Below are 21,978 nucleotides of genomic sequence, written 5' to 3'. Positions count from 1 at the left end.
TTTTCCGCCTCTAGTTCTCCTTCCAAGAGTGATCTCCAAAATCATCATGGAACAATCATTTGTATTGCTGGTGGTTCCAGCATGGCCACACAGGTTTTGGTATGCAGATCTGGTTTGGATGTCCAGTTGCCCGCTTTGGCCACTTCCGTTCGGCCAGACCTACTATCTCAAGGTCCGTGTTTCCATCAGGATCTCAAATCATTAAATTTGAAGGTATGGAAATTGAACGCTTAGTACTAAGTCTTAGAGGTTTCTCTGACTCAGTGATTAATACTATGTTACAAGCTCGTAAATCTGTTTCTAGAAAGATTTATTATAGAGTTTGGAAGACTTACATTTCATGGTGTTCTTCTAATAAATTCTCCTGGCATTCTTTTAGAATTCCTAGAATTTTATAGTTTCTTCAGGACGGTTTGGATAAGGGTTTGTCTGCAAGTTCCTTGAAAGGACAAATCTCCAGCCTTTCTGTTTTTTTTCACAGAAAGATTGCTATACTTCCTGATATACACTGTTTTGTACAGGCTTTAGTTTTTATTAAGCCTGTTATTCAATCAATTTCTCCTCCTTGGAGTCTTAATTTGATTCTGATGGCTTTACAGATTCTTCCATTTGAACCTATGCATTTTTTTGGACATTAAACTACTTTCTTGGAAAGTGTTGTTCCTTTTGGCCATCTCTTCTCCTAGAAGAGTTTTCTCTTGTAAGGTGTATCCAGTCCACGGATTCATCCATTACTTGTGGGATATTCTCCTTCCCAACAGGAAGCTGCAAGAGGATCACCCACAGCAGAGCTGTCTATATAGCTCCTCCCCTAACTGCCACCTCCCAGTCATTCTCTTGCAGCTCTCGACAAGGGAAGTAGCTAGAGAGATGTGGTGCATTAATGTAGTTTATCTTCAATAAAAAGTTTGTTATTTTCAAATGGTACCGGAGTTGTACTATTTTAGCCTCAGGCAGAAAGTTGAAGAAGAGTCTGCCTGTGGTCTTTGATGATCTTAGCAGGTTGTAACTAAGATCCATTGCTGTTCTCACACATAACTGAAGAGATGGGTAACTTCAGCTTGGGGAATAGCGTGCAGGGTCTCCTGCTCTGAGGTATGTGCAGTTTTAAATTTTTCTAGAGAAATGAATATGCTAGAAAATGCTGACAATACCGGATGTATTTAAGGTAAGCCTGATTACAGTGATTTAATAACGACTGGTATCATGCTTGCTGTAAAGGGTAACATTTTTATTATTTACTCACATTACTGTATAGATATAACGTTTGCTTGAAGTGTATAAACGTTTATTACATATTGGTGATAAAACTTTATTCTGGGGCCCAGTTTTTTCCACATGGCTGTCTAGATTTTGCCTAGGGATAGTTTTTTAAGGCCTTCTCACTGTGAGCACAGGTTGGGAGGGGCCTATTTTCGCGCCTAAATTGCGCATTAGATTTTGCAGATTGAGACATACAGCTTCCCTGAAGGAGTCCCCTGAACATTTAGGACCTCTCTAAAGGGTTTTTGTGCCTTCCAAAGTCGTTGTATGGGCAGGTAGGGCCACAGTAGAGCTGTGGCAGTTTGTTGTGACTGTTTAAAAAAGTTTATATCGTTTTTTGATCCGGTTTTGAAACTAAGGGGTTAATCATCCATTTGCGAGTGGGTGCAATGCTCTTTCATCCTATTATACACACTGTAAAAATTTTGTAAGATTTACTGCGTTTCTCACTGTTTTGCAGTTTCTGTGATTGTTTTCCAAGCTTGCTGGTCTCATTACTAGTCTGTTTAAACATGTCTGACATAGAGGAAACTCATTGTTCATTATGTTTAGAAGCCTTTGTGGAACCCCCTCTTAGAATGTGTACCAAATGCACTGATTTTACTATAGATTACAAAGACCATATTCTGGCTTTAAAAAATTTATCACCAGAAGAAATTGACAAGGAGGAAGTTATGCCGTCTAACTCTCCCTACGTGTTAGATCCTATAAATCCCGCTCAGGGGACGACTAGTACATCTAGCGAGCCCATTGCGTATACCTTACAAGACATGGCGGCAGTTATGAATCATACCCTTACAGAGGTATTATCTAAACTGCCAGGATTGCAAGGAAAGCGAGACAGCTCTGGGACTAGAATAAATACAGAGCTCTCTGACGCTTTAGTAGCTATGTCTGATACACCCTCACATTATACTGAAGCTGAAGCAGGGGAGCTTCAATCTGTGGGTGATTTTTCTGATTCAGGGAAGATACTTCAATCTGATTCTGATATGTCTACATTTAAATTTAAGCTTGAACACCTCCGCGTATTGCTCAGGGAGGTTTTAGCAACTCTGGATGACTGTGACACTATTGTAGTCCCAGAGAAATTATGTAGATTGGATAAATACTATGCAGTACCTACTTACACTGATGTTTTTCCAATCCCTAAAAGGTTTTCTGAAATTATTACTAAGGAATGGGATAGACCAGGTGTACCGTTCTCTCCCCCTCCTGTTTTTAAAAAGATGTTTCCTATAGACGCCGCTACACGGGACTTATGGCAGACGGTCCCTAAGGTGGAGGGAGCAGTTTCTACTCTAGCTAAACGTACCACTATCCCTGTCGAGGACAGTTGCGCTTTTCTAGATCCAATGGATAAAAAATTAGAGGGTTACCTTAAGAAAAATTTTATTCAACAAGGTTTTATTCTCCAGCCTCTTGCCTGCATTGCCCCAGTCACTGCTGCCGCGGCTTTCTGGTTTGAGTCCCTAGAGAAGGCTCTACAGGTTGAAACCCTGTTGGAAGATATTATTGACAAGCTTAAGGCCCTTAAGCTAGCCAATTAATTTGTTTCTGATGCCGTTGTTCATTTAACCAAGCTAGCGGCTAAAAATTCAGGTTTTGCTATTCAGGCGCGTATTGTGCTATGGCTTAAATCCTGGTCAGCTGACGTTACTTCAAAGTCTAAAGCTTCTCAACATTCCCTTCAAGGGGCAGACCCTATTCGGGCCTGGACTGAAGGAGATCATTTCTGACATCACTGGAGGAAAAGGTCACGCCCTTCCTCAAGACAGGTCCAACAAATTAAGGACCAAACAGTCTAGTTTTCGGCCCTTTCGAAACTTCAAGAGTGGCGCAGCTTCAACTTCCTCTAACACAAAACAAGAGGGAACTTTTGCCCAGTCTAAGCCGGTCTGGAGACCTAACCAGGCTTGGAACAAGGGGAAACAGGCCAAAAAGCCTGCTGCTGCTTCTAAGACAGCATGAAGGAGCAGCCCCCGATCCGGAAACGGATCTAGTAGGGGGCAGACTCTCTCTCTTCGCCCAGGCTTGGGCAAGAGATGTCCAGGATCCCTGGGCATTGGAAATTGTGTCCAAGGGTTATCTTCTGGAATTCAAATCCTCTCCCCCAAAAGGAAGATTTCATCTCTCACTTTTATCTGCAAACCAGATAAAGAGAGAAGCATTCTTACATTGTGCTCAAGACCTCCTAATTATGGGAGTGATTCACCCAGTTCCGCAGGAGGAACAGGGTCAGGGCTTCTATTCAAATCTGTTTGTAGTTCCCAAGAAAGAGGGAACATTCAGACCAATCTTAGATCTCAAGATCTTAAACACATTTCTCAGAGTTCCATCCTTCAAGATGGAGACTATTCGAACCATCCTTCCTATGATCCAGGAGGTTCAATATGACTACCGTAGACCTAAAGGATGCTTATCTTCACATCCCGATACACAAAGATCATCATCATTTTCTCAGGTTTGCCTTTCTAGAAAGGCACTACCAGTTTGTGGCTCTTCCCTTCGGGTTGGCCACGGCACCAAGAATCTTTACAAAGGTTCTAGGGTCCCTTCTAGCGGTCCTAAGGCCGCGGGGTATAGCAGTAGCCCCTTACTTAGACGACATTCTGATACAGGCGTCGACTTTTCAAGTTGCCAGGTCCCATACGGACATTGTTCTGGCATTTCTGAGGTCCCATGGGTGGAAGGTGAAAGTTTCATTCCTAGGGACTCGGGTAAATCTTCATTACTACCGAATCTATCAAACGTAGGCCAGATTGTCAAAAATTCTAGACTCTTGCCGTGTTCTTTATTCCACTTCTCGTCGCTCAGTGTATGGAAGTAATCGGTTTAATGGTAGCGGCAATGGACATAGTACCGTTTGCCCACCTACATCTCAGACGGCTGCAACTTTGCATGCTCAGTCAGTGGAATGGGGATTACACAGATTTGTCCCCTCTACTAAATCTGGGTCAAGAAACCAGGGATTCTCTTCTCTGGTGGCTATCTCAGGTCCATCTGTCCAAGGGGATGAGCTTCCGCAGGCCAGATTGGACTATAGTAATGACAGATGCCAGCCTTCTGGGCTGGGGTGCAGTCTGGAACTCCCTGAAGGCTCAGGGCTCGTGGACTCAGGAGGAGGCTCTCCTTCCAATAAACATTCTGGAATTAAGAGCGATATTCAATGCTCTTCAGGCTTGGCCTCAGCTAGCTGCGGTCAGGTTCATCAGATTTCAGTCGGACAACATCACGACTGTAGCCTATATCAACCATCAGGGGGGAACAAGGAGCCCCCTGGCAATGTTGGAGGTTTCAAAGATAATTCTATGGGCAGAGGTTCACTCTTGCCATCTCTCAGCTATCCATATCCCAGGAGTAGAGAACTGGGAGGCGGATTTTCTAAGTCGGCAGACTTTTCATCCGGGGGAGTGGGAGCTCCATCCGGAGGTATTTGCCCAGCTAATTCAACTATGGGGCAAACCAGAACTGGATCTCATGGCGTCTCGTCAGAACGCCAAACTTCCTTGTTACGGGTCCAGGTCAAGGGATCCCCAGGCAGCGCTGATAGATGCTCTAGCAGCGCCCTGGTCCTTCAGCCTGGCTTATGTCTTTCCACTGTTTCCTTTGCTCCCTTGGCTGATTGCCAAGATCAAACAGGAGAGAGCTTCGGTGATTTTGATAGCTCCTGCATGGCCACGCAGGACTTGGTACGCAGATCTGGTCGACATGTCATCCTTTCCACCATGGACTCTGCCGCTGAGGCAGGACCTTCTACTTCAAGGTGCCTTCAAACATCCAAATCTAATTTCTCTGTGTCTGACTGCTTGGAGATTGAATGCTTGATTTTATCAAAGCATGATTTTTCCGAGTCGGTCATTGATACCTTAATTCAGGCTCGAAAGCCTGTCACCAGGAAAATCTATCATAAGATATGGTATAAATATCTTCATTGGTGTGAATCCAAGGGTTACTCATGGAGTAAAGTCAGGATTCCCAGGATATTGTCTTTTCTCCACGAAGGATTGTAGAAAGGATTGTCGGCTAGTTCCTTAAAGGGACAGATTTCTCTGTCTATTCTTTTGCACAAGCGTCTGGCGGATGTTCCAGACGTTCAGGCTTTTTGTCAGGCTTTAGTTAGAATCAAGCCTGTGTTTAAACCTGTTGCTCCACCATGGAGTTTAAATTTAGTTCTTTAAGTTCTTCAAGTGGTTCCGTTTGAACCTTTGCATTCCATAGATATTAAGCTTTTATCTTGGAAAATTCTGTTTTTAGTAGCTATCTCCTCGGCTCGAAGAGTTTCGGAGTTATCTGCCTTACAATGTGATTCCCCTTATCTGATCTTCCATGCAGATAAGGTAGTGTTGCGTACCAAACCTGGGTTTCTTCCTAAGGTGGTATCTAATAAGAATATCAATCAGGAGATTGTTGTTCCATCATTGTGTCCTAATCCTTCTTCAAAGAAGGAACGTCTGTTACACAATCTTGACGTGGTTAGTGCTTTAAAGTTTTATTTACAAGCTACTAAAGATTTTCGTCAAACATCTGCATTGTTTGTTGTCTACTCTGGACAGTGGAGAGGCCAAAAGGCTTCTGCAACTTCTCTTTCCTTTTGGTTAAGTATAATCCGCTTAGCTTATGAGACTGCTGGCCAGCAGCCTCCTGTAAGAATTACAGCTCATTCCACTAGAGCGGTGGCTTCCACATGGGCTTTTAAAAATGAGGCTTCTGTTGAACAGATTTGTAAGGCGGCGACTTGGTCTTCGCTTCATACTTTTTCTAAATTCTACAAATTTGATACTTTTGCTTCTTCGGAGGCTATTTTTGGCAGAAAGGTCTTACAGGCAGTGGTGCCTTCCGTTTTAAGCACCTGCCTTGTCCCTCCCTTCATCCGTGTCCTATAGCTTTGGTATTGGTATCCCACAAGTAATAGATGAATCCGTGGACTGGATACACCTTACAAGAGAAAACAAAATTTATGCTTACCTGATAAATGTATTTCTCTTGTGGTATATCCAGTCCATGGCCCGCCCTGTCATTTTAAGGCAGGTGTTTTTTTTTTGTTTGTTTTTTTAATTTTTAAACTAGTCACCACTGCACCCTATAGTTTCTCCTTTCTCTTGCTTGTCTTCGATCGAATGACTTAGAGAGGTGGCAGTTAGGGGAGGAGCTATATAGACAGCTCTGCTGTGGGTGATCCTCTTGCAGCTTCCTGTTGGGAAGGAGAATATCCCACAAGTAATGGATGAATCCGTGGACTGGATACACCACAAGAGAAATACATTTATCAGGTAAGCATAAATTTTGTTTGAGTTATCTGCTCTTTCTTGTGAGTCTCCTTTTCTGATTTTTTTCATCAGGATAAGGCAGTTTTGCGGACTTCTTTTTAATTTTTACCTAAGGTTGTAAATTCTAACAACATTAGTAGAGAAATTGTTGTCCCTTCCTTGTGTCTTAATCCTAAGAATTCTTACATTCTTTGGATGTGGTAAGAGCTTTGAAATATTATGTGGAAGCTACTAAAGATTTCAGGAAGACTTCAGTCTATTTGTTTTATTTTCTGGTCCTAAGAAAGGTCAGAAGGCTTCTGTTATTTCCATGGCTTCTTGATTGAAACTTTTGATTCATCAAGTTTATTTTGAGTCGGGTCAGGCCCCGCCTCCGAGAATTACAGCTCATTCTACTAGATCAGTCTCCACTTTGTGGGCTTTTAAGAATGAAGCTTTAGTTGTTCAGATTTGCAAAGCGGCAACTTGGTCCTCTTTGCATTCATTTACTAAATTCTACCTTTTTGATGTATTTGCTTCTTTGGAAGCAGTTTTTGGTAGAAAAGTTCTTCAGGCAGCTGTTTCAGTTTGATTCTTCTGCTTTTGATTTAATTTTTTTTCTTTCAAATGAAATAAACTTATATTTTTGGGTTGTGGATTAATTTTTTCAGCAGATTATGGCTGTTTTTATTTTATTCCCTCCCTCTCTAGTGACTCTTGAGTGGAGATCCACATCTTGGGTATTGATATCCCATATGTCACTAGCTCATGGACTCTTGCCAATTACATGAAAGAAAACATAATTTATGTAAGAACTTACCTGATAAATTCATTTCTTTCATATTGGCAAGAGTCCATGAGGCCCACCCTTTTTTATTGTGGTTATGATTTTTTTGTATAAAGCACAATTATTTCCAAATTTCCTTTGTTGATGCTTTCTACTCCTTTCTTTATCACCCCACTACTTGGCTATTCGTTAAACTGAATTGTGGGTGTGGTGAGGGGTGTATTTATAGGCATTTTGAGGTTTGGGAAACTTTGCCCCTCCTGGTAGGATTGTATATCCCATATGTCACTAGCTCATTGACTCTTGCCAATATGAAAGAAATGAATTTATCAGGTAAGTTCTTACATAAATTATGTTTTTTACCTTTCACTTGATTCTCTCTGCGTGTTTTCTCTGGTTGAAAAGCTGACAAGTTTTATGTCATACTCCTGAAACAGATTAAAATGTTTAGGTTTTAATATTTTTTCCACGTTAATATTTCTGCAATAAAATCTTTTTTTTTTTTTTTTTTTTTTTTCATAAAGGCAGTACCCAACGTATTCAGATTTTTTTTCATTTCCCAGCTATTTTTGGCATATTCATCATTGCAATTTTCAAAATAAAGTCACCTTTCTTTCATGTAATTGGCAAGAGTCCATGAGCTAGTGACTTATGGGATATACAATCCTACCAGGAGGGGCAAAGTTTCCCAAATCTCAAAATGCCTATAAATACTCCCCTCACCACACCCACAATTCAGTTTTTACAAACTTTGCCTCCTATGGAGGTCGTGAAGTAAGTTTGTGCTAAGATTTCTACGTTGATATGCGCTTCTCAGCATTTTGAAGCCCGATTCCTCTGAGTACAGTGAATGTCAGAGGGATGTGAAGGGAGTATCACCTATTGAATGCAATGGTTTTCCTCACGGGAGATCTATTTAATAGGTTCTCTGTTATCGGTCTTAGAGATTCGTCTCCTACCTCCCTTTTCAGATCAACAATATACTCTCCTATTCCATTACCTCTACTGATAAGTTTCAGTTCTGGTTTGGCTACCTGCTATATGTGGATGGGTGTCTTTTGGTAAGTATGTTTTCATTACTTAAGACACTCTCAGCTATGGTTTGGCACTTTATGTATTTATATAAAGTTCTAAATATATGTATTGTACTTATATTTGCTATGATTCAGGTTTCAGTTTATTTCCTTTTGCAGACTGTCAGATTCATATCTGGGAAATGCATTTTTAGGATAAAATTTTTTTCTTATGTGGGGTATAGTCTTTTTTCAATTGGCTGTCATTTTAAATTCACGGGCAGAATTAGGCTCACAAGGGCGCAAAATGCTAAAATATATTGCGTCATTTTTGTCGCAAGATTTTTTTGGCTCGAAGTTACGTTCGATGACGCAGATTCATCATTTCCGGCGTCTCAGTCGACGCCGAGTCCTTTCACAAGGTTGCGTCTTCAGTGACGCGAGTGTGTCATTTCCGGATGTTGTTAGCGCCAAAAATGTTTTTTCTGTTTGTTTTGTGCGTCATACTTGGCGCCAAATATTTCATTATTTAGAACCCCATTCCTATAAGCCTCTTGCCTTTTTACTCTATCAGAGGGCTATGCTGTTTGCATTTTTTCCCCTTTCCTGAAACTGCCATTTAAGGACATTGATCATTTTGCTTTATATGTTGTTGTTTTCTCTTACATTTGCAAGATGTCTCAATCTGATCCTGTTTCAGAAATCACTGATGGAACCCTGCTGCCTGATAACAGTTCTACCAAAGCTAAGTGCATTTGTTGTAAACTTGTGGAGATTATTTCTCCAGCTGTGGTTTGTAATAGTTGTCATGATAAACTTTTACATGCAGAGAATGTATCTGTCAGTAATAGTGCTTTGCCTGTTGTTGTTCCTTCAACATCTAATGCACAAGATATACCTGTGAATTTAAAAGATTTTATTGCTGATTCTATTCAGAAGGCTCTGTCTGCCATCCCGCCTTCTAATAAACGTAAAAGTTCTTTTAAAACTTCTCATAAAATTGATGAAATTTCAAATGACCGACAACATACTGAATTATCCTTCTCTGATAAGGATCTATCTGATTCAGAAGATCCTTCCTCAGATATTGACACTGACAAATCTACTTATTTATTTAAAATGGAGTATATTCGTTCTTTGTTAAAAGAAGTTTTGATTACATTGGATATTGAGGAAACTAGTCCTCTTGATATTAAAACTAGTAGACGTTTAAATTCTGTTTATAAACCTCCTGTGGTTACTCCAGAAGTTTTTCCAGTTCCTGATGCTATTTCTGATATGATTTCTAAGGAATGGATAGGCTTGGTACATCTTTTATTCCTTCTTCAAGATTTAAAAAATGGTATCCTTTGCCAGCAGTTACATTGAAGTTTTGGGAAAAGATACCCAAAGTTGATGGGGCTATCTCTACTCTTGCTAAACGTACTACTATTCCTATGGAAAATAGTACTTATTTTAAAGATCCTTTTAGATAGTAAACTTGAATCTTATCTAAGAAAAGCCTATTTATATTCAGGTCATCTTCTCAGGCCTGCAATTTCTTTGGCTGATGTTGCAGCTGCATCAACTTTTTGGTTGGAACATTTAGCGCAACAAGAATTGGATTCTTATTTGTCTAGCATTATGTGCTTGCTTCAACATGCTAATCATTTTATTTGTGATGCCATTTTTTATATCCTAAAAATTTATGTTAAATCTATGTTTTTAGCTATTTTAGCTAGAAGAGCTTTGTGGCTTAAATCTTGAAATGCTGACATGACTTCTACGTCCAGATTGCTATCTCTTTCTTTCCAAGGTAATAAGTAATTTGGTTCTCAGTTGGATTTGTTTTTTTCAACTGTCACTGGGGGGAAGGGAGTTTTTTTGCCTCAGGATAAAAGACCTAAGGGTAAATCTAAAGCTTCTAACCGCTTTCGTTCCTTTCGACAAATTAAGGAACAGAAACCTAATCCTTCCCCCAAGGAATCTGTTTCCAATTGGAAACCTTCAGTTTGGAATAATTCCAAGCCTTTTAAGAAACCAAAGCCAGCCCCCAAGTCCACATGAAGGTGTGGCCCTCATTCCAGCTCAGCTGGTAGGGGGCAGATTAAGGTTTTTCAAGGATGTTTGGATAAATTCTGTCCGAAATCGATGGATTCTGAGTATTGTCTCTCAGAGGTATCGAATAGGATTCAGGGTAAGACCTCCTGTGAGAAGATTTTTTCTCTCAAGCATACCAGCAAATCCGGTGAAGGCTCAGGCTTTCCTGAAGTCTGTCTCAGACCTGGAGTTATCAGGGGTAATCATGTCGGTTCCATTTCAGGAACAGTGTTTGGGGTTTTATTCAAATCTATTCATTGTCCCAAAGAGAGAAAATTAATTCAGACCAGTTCTGTTTCTAAAAAATTTGAATTATGTAAAAGTACCTACTTTCAAGATGGTGACTATACAGACTATTCTGCCTTTTGTTCAGCAAGGGCATTATATGTCCACAATAGACTTACTGGATGCATATCTTCATATTCAGATTCATCCAGATCATTATCAGTTTCTGAGATTCTCTTTTCTAGACGAGCATTACCAAGTTGTTGCTCTTCCTTTTGGCCTGGCAACAGCTCCAAGAATCTTTTCAAAGGTTTTCGGTGCCCTAATCTCTGTAATCAGAGAGCGGGGTATTGCAGTGTTTCCTTATTTGGACGATATCTTGGTACTAGCTCAGTCTTTACATTCTGCAGAATCTCGCACGAATCAACTAGTGTTGTTTCTTCGAAAACATGGTTGGAGGATCAATTTACCAAAAAGTTATTTGATTCCTCAAACAAGGGTCACCTTTTTAGGTTTTCAGATAGATTCAGTGTCCATGACTCTGTCTCTAACAGACAAGAGACGTTTAAAATTTGTTTCAGCCTGTCTGAACCTTCAGTCTCAGTGTCACGGATATCAGACAGCTAAGGCTACCCCCATCCCCCCCTACAACCTCACCCCTGTTGTTTCTCATTGGTTTTGGGCTCCTCAGAGCAACCACAACCTCTGGAAGCTTTTGTTTTGCTTGTTTTGTGGAGAGCTGGTGTATGACCAGGAAAATCCTCCTAGGCTGGCCGGGCTTCTGGAACTCCTGGTCGGTGCCTCACAACGGACACCCGCCTAACTCCTCTTAGGCTGGCCGGGCTCCTGGAGCTTCCGGTCGGCCACAGGACAGCAGGACACCCACTAACTTTACCCCTTTGCCCCAGAGCTCCGCTCTTTTGGGGATTGGTAGCCCCTAGGGGAGGACAAGAGCTGTGGCAATTATCAGAGGGGAGCTCCTTTGGGAACTGGGGTTTTTGGACACCCCTAACCCCATAACTTCAACGGACTGCAACTCCGGTCCCCAGTAAAGAATCATGCTGATTTTTGGACTGTGACATCTGGGGACCGAGAGCTTTAAAATGACACCCTGAAGTGCCGCTCCGCCAGGTACACCCCGAAACCGCCACCCATATGTATTGGGATTATGTGGGACTGTGGCTCCTATGGAGGTGCCGGGCTGTCTGGAGAGGTGGGAATGGCGGGAAAATAGTTGCATTGTCCAGGGTCTTATCAAGATGAGCTGTCTGTATAAAAGGAGTGCATGTTTTCAATAAAATAAGTTCTTGTTTAACCTGAATGCTAGTGTGTCTAGTTATTAGGGTTGGCTCCAGCTTAAATCACTTTCCTGGGCTACATAGCAGCCTGTTATTAAAAAAAATAAGCAAAACTATACATTGTTACAAAAACACTCCAATATGGGCTTTATAAATGGATCATTTACAAAACATGTATGCAATGAAAATTCTAGTGTACAGTGTCCCTTTAAAACAAAATCAGTTTCAATTCTTATTCGACGTTTATGCTGCCTTGTGCTGCTATGAAGAGGTGCTGGTAGTAGTGAAGATAAAGGGGGGAATCAAATTTAAGAAATTTATGAATCTTCTTGGCCACATCAATAACATAAAAACAATGCAGAGGCTAAAAGCACTTACATCAGGTAGAATGTTTGAGGAATTTTGTAAAAAAACAAACAAAAAAACAACTAGTCTCTAACAAATACCAGACATATATGGCTTTGCCATTGCATTTTTGTAATTAGATGGCCTAATTGCAGCTGTGCACCACACTTATATTATTCCTGACAGTGGGGGGGGGGGGGGTTTACACTCCCACCTGACACATCCCACCCCCTGATCCCCCCCCCCCCAAATCCCTTTCAAACAGCTCTCTTCCCGCCCCCACCCCACACTGGTCACCCCCCTCTTAAAGGGACTCTGAACCCAATTTTTTTCTTTTGTGATTCAGATAGAGCAGAACTGCATAATTAACATGCGTATATGAGACAATGCAACAACACTTGCTCTGAACTTTAAATGAGCAGTAGATTTTTTTACGGACATTTTTGTGACAGCCATCAGCCAGTCACAGACTTGTATACATATTGCACATGCTCAGTAGGAGCTGATACCTCAGTGTGCATATAGAACGTCTGTTCACAGTTTGATAATGAAAATAAATTGTGATCTCTCTTAAAATTACACGCTCTGTCTTATCATTAAAGTTTCATTTTGACTAGTTTTCCTTTTAAATGTTTATTTTTTTATTTTTTTTATATTCATTTAAAAATCTATTTTTTATTTTTTTATTTCAAATAATGGACTATTTTTTTTATAATCGGCAAAGCACTTTTTCCCATCCTTTTGGGTTTCTGTCTGTTTTTAAATATCCTTTTGTCAATTTGGGTCCATAATTTTAAACTTAGTTTTCATATGGCTTTTGAATGTGTTCACATCACTTACTTTACATTGAGACAAGCTGACAATGGTATTCCAGTCCATCAGGGAAAAAAATCTGTCTTGAAAAGCCATTTTTGCTTGTTTCAACTGTCTTGGCTGCTTATGTGGCTTTTTTCTGTGTTAAAGGGGCATGAAACCCCCAAAAACATTTTTTTCATGATTTAGATAGAGCATTTAGTTTTTAAACAATTTTCTAATTACTACTTTTTATCAGATTTTCTTCCTTCTTATGGTATTTTTTTGTTAAAAAGCAGGGACTTAAAGGGGTATGAACCCCAACATTTTTCTTTCGTGATTCACTTAGACCGTACAATTTTAAACAACTTATCTATTTACTTCTATTATCTAATTTGCTTCATTCTATTTTTGTTCTTTGATTTAGTAGCAAATCACTACTAGGTGTTGGCTGAAAGTAAAAGAAAAAGATGAATATATGTGCAGCCACCAATCGGCAGCATCTGAGCCTACCTAGGTATACTTTTCAGCAAATGATACAAAGAGATTTTAAACAAATTATAATTAAAATAAATTGGAAAGTTATATAAAATTGTATGCTATAATAGAAGCATGAAAGAAAAAAATTGGATTTCAAGCCCCTTTAAGCTCAGGAGCGTGCACATGTCTGAAGCACTATATGGCAGCAGTTCTGCAAGACGCACTAGATGGCAACACTATTTCCTGCCTTGTATTGCTCCAGACACCTACCTAGGTATCTCTTCAACAAAGAGTATCCTGGGAACAAAGAAAATGTGAAAATAGAAGTAAATTGGATTTTTTTTAATTGTGTGCCCGCTCTGAATCACAGAAGAATATTTTGGGGTTTACATAGTTTAGTGTTTTGACAGAAATTTGTATTTCTCATAAGCTTAAGGTGGACATTTGAGAGAGTGTTGTATGTAAACTAGCAATGGATGATTGTAAATGGGAAAGCTGAGCAGACGTAAGGTGCCTTAGTTATATTAGGCTTCAGGTATGGAATGAATAGGAAACAAATGGCATCATTCTTTCAGTTGTAGTGGCATTGTATGTTTTGTGTTGTAAAGTAGTCCCGCTGGGTAGAATGAAAGGTGGCTACAAGGGCGGCTGTGGGGTCTTCCAGGGTGTTCTAGAAGCATGATCTGGGTTTTTCACCTACACCTGGGCTCAGCATGCAGAAGTCATAAAGTCTGTATTGCCCCTGTAAAGAATTTCGACTCACAGTGGTATCAATTTCAAAGCGGACAATATTTGTTTTGTTTTTTATTTTATAATCTTTGACGTGCAATGTTTATTTTTTGCTAAATGTGTCTAATGATTTACTGCACTTAACACAGGGTTGTGAAGGAGTAGTGGGTACAAAGCTTTATGAATTCCACTATTTTGTCTTTTTTTGTTGTTGTAATTTATGCCAAAATGGTATAAAATAAGGGCGTATTTTGTTTTCTCTGTACACACTCGTGGTACCTAATGCTGATAAAGAATTGGCAGAATTCTTGCAAAAAAAAAGTTACAAATCACCTCTGACTGATCAAATTTGCATACTGTTACCTTAGTCATATAAAATGTATACTGCAGAGCAAAGGTGTGCAAACCGTTCTTTAGTTGGATGTTGCAACAAGCCTGATATATATATTTATTTATTTAAGGATTTCCTTTTCTGAGCCTTAATGAATTAAATTAATTGGGTTTATGATAACCCAAGCAAGGTAGTGTTTTAAAATCTCAATAATATTTCAAATCTGACCTTTAAAGGCTATGATGAACATTGTAGATCCTGTTTACATAAAATACAAAGTGATGTGTACACTACTACTTTTATAGTTTTTTTCCCCTATAATTTTAAAGGCGCACAGTCTACACCAACATTTTTATTATTTAAAAAGATACCTTTACTACCCATTCCCCAGCTCTGCACAATTAACATTTTTAATATATTTTATAACATTTAAACTTCTACATTTCTGCCTGGTTCTAAACCACTACAGACAGCCTCTTATCACATGCTTTTCACAACAAGAGACTGCTAATTCATGTGAGCCATATAGATAACATTGTGCTCTCTCCGGTGGAGTTGTGGCTGACACGGCACTATATGGCTAAAAAGCAAGTCGATAGATAAGTCATGTTATAAGGGGGCTATCAGAAGAGGCTTAGATGCATGGTAATCACAGAGGTAAAAAGTAATATAACTGTGTTGGCTGTGCAAAACTGGGGAATGGGTAATAAAGGGATTATCTATCTTTTTAAACAATACAAATTTTGGAGTAGACTGTCCCTTTAAGTAACTTTAAAGTTTTTGTCCATCCAGATAGTTGTTCAAGTAAATACGTTTTCATTTATTTTTGTTCTTGGTTCATACAGGTTGTTAAGCCAAACCATGAAAGACCATCTGGTGAGAGTGGCCAATGAAGCAGAGTTCATTTTGAGTCGTCAAAGGGCAGAGGAAATACACAGACATGCAGAGTTTGAGGTAATTAGGCACTTTTCAGATGGACCTAATGCAGCAATTTCTAACCTTCAAAGATCTGTGAAAATATATACTATATCTGTTTTGTAGATGAACAGAATGCATATGTAGTAAAGTAAAATAAGTGAAAAGTTGTTTTATATTCAAATAGTCTGTAAATACAATTCAAGAATTTACACCAATTAACAATAACCATTACAGCATTCGCAGCATACACCTAAATGTGGGATATAAGAAAAACACTTTTCACATTATGTGGTTTTCTCTTCAAAAGGATACCCAGCAAAACATGATGATGATCTGAAAATGTACGCAAGACTATGAAGTATTTTCTTTTGTACAGGTAGTCTAAATGCTCTTCCCTTCCATTAGGAGGCGGCAATGATTCCCAAACCTCAAGAGCGCTATAAAACCCCTCCCACATTAATAGAAACTAGTGCTGTCTTTTGATTTGCGGGAGGAAGGTGAAGAATGAAAGTGCTTCTGAAATTCTTCTGTGAGAGGGATTCTCAGACTGATTTGAGGCCAATGTCCTCTCAGAGAGCTTCTTTTAAACAGAGAAATGTATTGAGGTTATGGGGTAGTTGACAATTACTACCCTACATCAATTAGTCACAATCTTGCCTTCCACAGGTGTTGCTGGGACCTGTCCTTAGCCTCCTCCTGTTGGGTCATCAGTATACTCCTATTCTATATCCCCTCTGCTGTTAGGTTTCAGCACTGGTTTTATTATCTACTGGATCCTAGTTGGAAGATATCCAGTAGTTGGGTGCCCATTGGTAAGTACATATTTTTATTTAGGGGCACTCATTTAGCCAGTTTAGGCTATATAGTTTGTACTTTATTGTACTTGTAGCCTGGGGACAGTTTTTAATATGTATCTGTTTTTGCATGGCTCCTTGTGAATTTTTAAGGCTGTATTCCCCTTTAAAAAAAATGGCACATGTATTCTGAATGTTGGGTTAGCGAGAGTCGGATTTGTCAGTTTGTGCATGTCAGTTTGCTGGGTTTGTGCACATATGCTTGTCGAGAAAGTGCATGTCTTGTTTTTTGGCGTACTTTAGTATTTCAAAATCACATTGTTTATGCATATGTTGCCTCTGTTTTTGAACGCACCATCAGGTTTTTAGTGCACTCAGTTCTCTCGCACATTATTCTTTTTTTTTTATGTCCGGTTAATGCCCTGTGGCCTTGCTGTTTTGTGAAATTTTTTTTGCTTGAAATGTATACGTTTTTTCTTCTTCAACAGGAAGACTCCACAGCAGCATTCATTACTTTTGGGAATTCAGAACCTGGCCACCAGGAGGAGCCAAAAAACCCCCAGCTAAAGGCTTAAATACCTCCCCTACTTCCCTCGTCCCCCAGTCATTCTTTGCCTTTTCGTCACAGGAGGTTGGCAGAGAAGTGTCAGAATATTGAAGATAGTCTCTTATGGTGGGTAGTACTCTTCAAAATGGGACTGGAGTTTTAAGTTATCCTGTCAGCCTCTTATTGAGAGCATGGAGATGCAGGGAGAGTCTTTCTGCGAAACCATCCAGACTCATTAACAGCTCCTTGGCAATCAGCGTTGACGAGTTTCGCTGCCTGCCTTTATTCACTCAAGTCCATGTCAGAAGCGAGGCTACTATCTGTCACACTTGAAGGGCCGTGTTCCTGTTCCACTGCGCAGATTCCGGTAATTTAATTTAATTTTATTTCGATATGTGAATGTAATGTTAACGAAAGAAGTCGGGGTCCCAAGGGGACTCCTTTATCTTAAGGAATCAAGGGTTAATATCTCCTGAGGGGGGTTATTGAACAGGGGGGACTTTAATCATGTTTGTTATGTGATTCTGTCTGCTAATGTGTAGTAATACTTGGGCTCATGGCTATTCAGAACCTAATGGCCTTATCAGTTGGGGCGGTATCTTTAGATTTGCGCGCCCTTTTTTGTGACTTGCACGGTACACCTCGTGACTGGGTGCGGTTACGTTGTATTCCACTTCCGTGTTCTGTCTGAGTGACGATGGAGAGAGTCTGCTCGTTAGTTGTCTGGTTCACAGGAAGTGCCCCAGCCATTGGGGGTGTAAAGAAAAGGTGCCGTTTAGTGTTTGTCCATTTTTAAAAAAAATTTTTTTAGACACTGATATTTCCGATTCAGAGAATGCGTCTTGCGAACAATATGAAATGGCCCGGGTTATCCATGCCCATCAGTTATGTTCCGATTGCCGTTCTAGTGTACTCTCTTCTCCCAAATCAGAGACCTTAGAGTGCGTTGAGCCATCCGCCATCGAGGATTCCATGTCCTGTGAGGCGCATGTCCCAGAACATTCTTTGCTACGCAAGCAGGTGTCCCTATGGCAGTTACTCCTCCGGAAGGCGGCTTGCTTCCTCCAGAGGTTACGGCACCATTTGGCATGGCCATATCTATGGCGTTGGCTCATTTATATCCCCCAAGTGAAATATTTTTAAGGTACTGTCCGTGTTCTTTCAACCAGGGCCCATCGGGCGTGAGATCGCCTGATTCAGTTTGCCCTTCTGGGGAAGCGATGGCCTCTGAGGCTTCAGGGGCCCCAACCTCGGGGCCGGGGTCGTCCATCGATCCAGCGAAGGATAATTTTGCCTTCCATTATAGACTAGCACATCTTCGTGTCCTACTAAGGCATGTTTTGGCATTGTTGGAGGATTCCAGTCCTAATAGACCGAGGGATCCTCAGCCTTCTATGCCAAATGGCAAGCTAGGTTAGACATTTGTTAATGAAACCAATCTCCTTGACGTCTCCGTTTTTTCTTTCTTTTTTTATGTAATGGTTCCAGTTCTGAGCTTGGGAGAATGGGTCCTGTTAGCGTGCCCATTCTCCATGGGCTTTCACCCGCGGATGCTGACTTACTTTTATTTTGATCCGGTTAGGATGTTTGATTTGTTTTAATAAGCTCATGTCTGATATAATTTCCGTTTTGGGGTCAAATTTTTCTTGAACCCTGGACAGTTCTGGAGTGTCCTTCTACCAGGCAGGTACTGGTCGGGCACTAGCTGCTGTTTCTTGGATTCATGTCTCCCTTGTGGTGCTGATTATCCTGTCGGATTCTGGATGTCACTTTGGCCTATTGATGCGTGCTCCAGGCTCGGATCCTACTGTGAAGTATGGGGCCTAGTGCATAGACCCAACGCTTCTGGAAAGAAGGTTGTGTGCTCCAATCTAAGTTGGCTTTTTCTTGCAATTTTCTTTGAATATGTGATCGACTATTTTAAAAAGACATTATCATGGTTTCTAGAGGTCCCTTTGGACTCGGAACAGTAGTTTTCCTTTAGAGTTTGGAGATCTGGATGACCTCCGGAGGTCTGATATACCAGGTGGTGGACAATTTGCGTTTTCAGCGTCTTCTGGATGTCAACTCTTGTGGCCTAGTCGCTATACATTTGCTGTGTCAGAGACTCCTTTTTCTTCCCGTCTTGGGTTGGGTCATCTGTGTCTGGTAGTGCGAGCATGGCCGCCTTCCTTTTCACAGCTTCTCACTTGCTCTAGTAATTGGAGCGCAGAGGGGTGGATCCCCTGTCCTTGCTGCCAGGAGCTTCAAGGGTCCCATCGTTATTCATGTTACAGGGATTTCCGGGAGACTAATCCTGTAAGGATCTCTGGATATATGTTGTCTCCTCAATCTAAGAACTGCCCCTTGTATTACTGTGGTCTTTAGACTCTCGGGTGCTATCCTTCGACTTTATCACAGATCTAGCCTTTTGGGCTTGCTGAGAGGTCCGGGATCAGATACAGAATTTCAAATTTTTTGGGGTCAAGAAAATGAGTTTCATTTATCTACACTGGCGTCTAGACCATGTAGTCAAGCCTGCCTACAAAGGATTATCTTACGATTCAATGCTACCGGTTGCCATTTTCTTAGACCTGTTTCGAGTTTTTTTCAGACTCTTGAGTTTGAGACTGTTGCTGGTACACTATGTTTAAGGACTTTAGATGGTGGAAGGCTCTGTCTTGGGTGCTCTCCTGACCATAGGAGGCAGCTTATGGGTTCCTCAGGAGGTTAGATCTTTAGATCTTTCGATCAGTCCAGTTTCTTGAGGATTCTGATTTAGGACCATGTCTCTTGCCTGGAATCGGGCATGGGCGGTTCAGTTTAACCTTAGGGTTTGGATTTCCTGTGTGTCCCTTTGAAGGGGGTGTTTTTTTTTTACTCTCATGGGAGATTAATATCTGCTGGAGGTTTAAGTTGATGTCTCTCTGACGGCTTCCTACTTGCCTTCTGGGGCATCTAAGGCTTCCTTGTAGACTTTCAGTTGTAGTATCAACAGTATTGGTGATAATGGCCGGGTGTTTTTTTTTTCTCCTAACCTATGGTGGGGGATGGGTTTCTTGAATTTGCTCTCCTTTGATTTGGAGGTACCTCAGGTATCCGTGAAGGCCTGTATGTCCTTGGTTTTCTCGCTTCAGAGTTTTTTTTTCCCTTCCTTGCGTACTCAGGATCTCGGGACTGGATTCTAGTACTAGGACACTGTGGGTCAGAGTACTATCTTCCCTTTGGGAATGTTCCTTCTTTAAAGAAGGCAGCAGTGTGTAGGGGTCTGGGACCCGAGCATGATGTTTGTCATGATTCTTGGTAGCATGCCAGTTTTAGGTAGCGGTCAGAGCTCTACCCTGGGGTTTTGTTTCCTCGTAGACACTTCTTTCCTCTCCCGGAGGTCTGGACGGAGTTTTTGCTACTCTTGGCCTTCCGTCTTTACCAACCTTAGGGCTGGGACCGTTACCTTGGTGTGAAGGTCAGGGATCGGTCTGCTCTGTGCAGTGTTGACCGTGTACCTTTGAGTTTGTTCTCCCCTTCTGGGGGGGCTCTTGATACACTTCCCTCTACTGGTGGCGTCTGCTGCTGGGTTTGGACGTTCCTTGGAGTCCGGATTTTTTCTGGACGGGAGCTGTTGCCGAGACTTTTCGGTGGTTCTTCGTGGGATGAGGTCCCACGATGGCTTAGGGTTAGCCTTGCTTCCTGGAAATTGGTCATCACGAGTTCTTGTTTAGAGGTGACTCTGTGTTCTTAGAGAGCTCCTTTCTTGCTGCTAGGACAGTTTTTCTGTATATGCTGGTCAAGTCTGATGGGTTTCGACTCGACTATGATACTATGGGGAACTCAGTTTTTTGGAGCTCCGTATGTGGTATGGTGCTGTCAGGGATCTGAGGGTGGCCTTCTGGTCATCCTAGTGACACTTTTCCCTGAGTATGGCCTTATCTTTCGGGTCCTTGATCTTCTAGGTAATTCGCCTCCTTGGGCAGTGGTCCTGTGGCATCCTTTGGTTTGCTCTACGTTTTCATTTTGAGTTCTCTTTCTTCCATTGTTGGATGGTCCTTTGGATTCTTTATTGGGTCCTCTATTCTCCCTCTGGTGGATAGATAGAGGTTCTTGTTCTTTAGGTCGGGGGGAAGGTTTCGTGGGAGTCGAGATCCGCAGAGATGGCTCCTCTGAGGCTTTTGTGCTCAGCGGATTCTGGGGGATTCTGAGTGGTCCCTAGCACGGCTTTGCAGGTTGTGTAACTGATGAGCAGTTGCCTGGACTTCTGTTTTTTTTTACCCTTTGTCGTTTATAGTTTTTTTTGTAGGGTGTTGGGTAATTTCAGGCTGTGGTGCCTTTCGATGGGGCTGCATTTTTGTACCCGCCCTTTGTTTGCATTTAGTGTCCTCTATAGCTTTGGTATTGTTTTCCCAAAAGTAATGAATGCAACTGTGGACTGTGGACCGTTTAAGAAGTAAAACATAAATTATGCTTACCTGATAATTTTCTTTTCTTCTGACGGGAAGAGTCCACAGCTCCCCGCCTGCGTTTTATCTATGAGGCGGCAGTAATTTTTTGTTCTTCTAGCACCTTTTTAACCTTGATATTTCTCCTACTTTTCCTTGTTCCCTTGGCAGAATGACTGGGGGATGAGGGAAGTGGGGGAGGTATTTAAGCCTTTGGCTGGGGTGTCTTTGCCTCCTCCTGGTGGCCAGGTTCTGAATTCCCAAAAGTAATGAATGCAGCTGTGGACTCTTCCCGTCAGAAGAAAAGAAGATTATCAGGTAAGCATAATTTATGTTTTCCGTTGCTCTAAGAGCTCTTTTTAAGGGATATAGACTTATGGTTGTGTTTTTCTACTTTTTGTATAGTTTTTACTAATTATGGAGCCTTCTGTGTCTGTCTCTGAAGCCTCTTTAGAAGCTAATTCACTTTCTAATGTGAATTGGATTTGTTGTAAACTTGCTATGTATTTCCTCCAGCTCTGCTGTGAAATCCTTGTTTAAATGTTATTAGGCTTTCTAATCAGCTTTTAAATGTATCTACCCTCTTACTGTTTACCACCCAGGGGAGTTCTACAGATTTTTATCCAGGATTCAAGAATGTCTATGCTTCCTTCATCTAAGTGTAAAAGGTTCATGATTCACACTCTACTAGCTCCAAGCCTGTATTGCATAATGTC

General features: G+C 41.1%; 1 protein-coding gene across 2 annotated transcripts in view; it reads left to right on the top strand.

The window, feature by feature from the left end:
• LRBA (LPS responsive beige-like anchor protein) overlaps positions 1–21,978 on the top strand; it is a 1,331,662-nt gene that overhangs the window by 446,094 nt on the left and 863,590 nt on the right. For both annotated transcript variants that reach the window (XM_053703733.1, XM_053703731.1), the window contains exon 26: positions 15,437–15,545. In XM_053703733.1, the coding sequence (XP_053559708.1) occupies positions 15,437–15,545 (109 nt within the window). The remainder of the gene's footprint in view (positions 1–15,436; positions 15,546–21,978) is intronic.

Source organism: Bombina bombina, chromosome 2 (assembly GCF_027579735.1).
Source record: "Bombina bombina isolate aBomBom1 chromosome 2, aBomBom1.pri, whole genome shotgun sequence".
NCBI classification, from domain to species: domain Eukaryota; kingdom Metazoa; phylum Chordata; class Amphibia; order Anura; family Bombinatoridae; genus Bombina; species Bombina bombina.
Note: the sequence above shows the minus strand (reverse complement) of the source record. Positions and strands in the feature narration are given on the sequence as shown.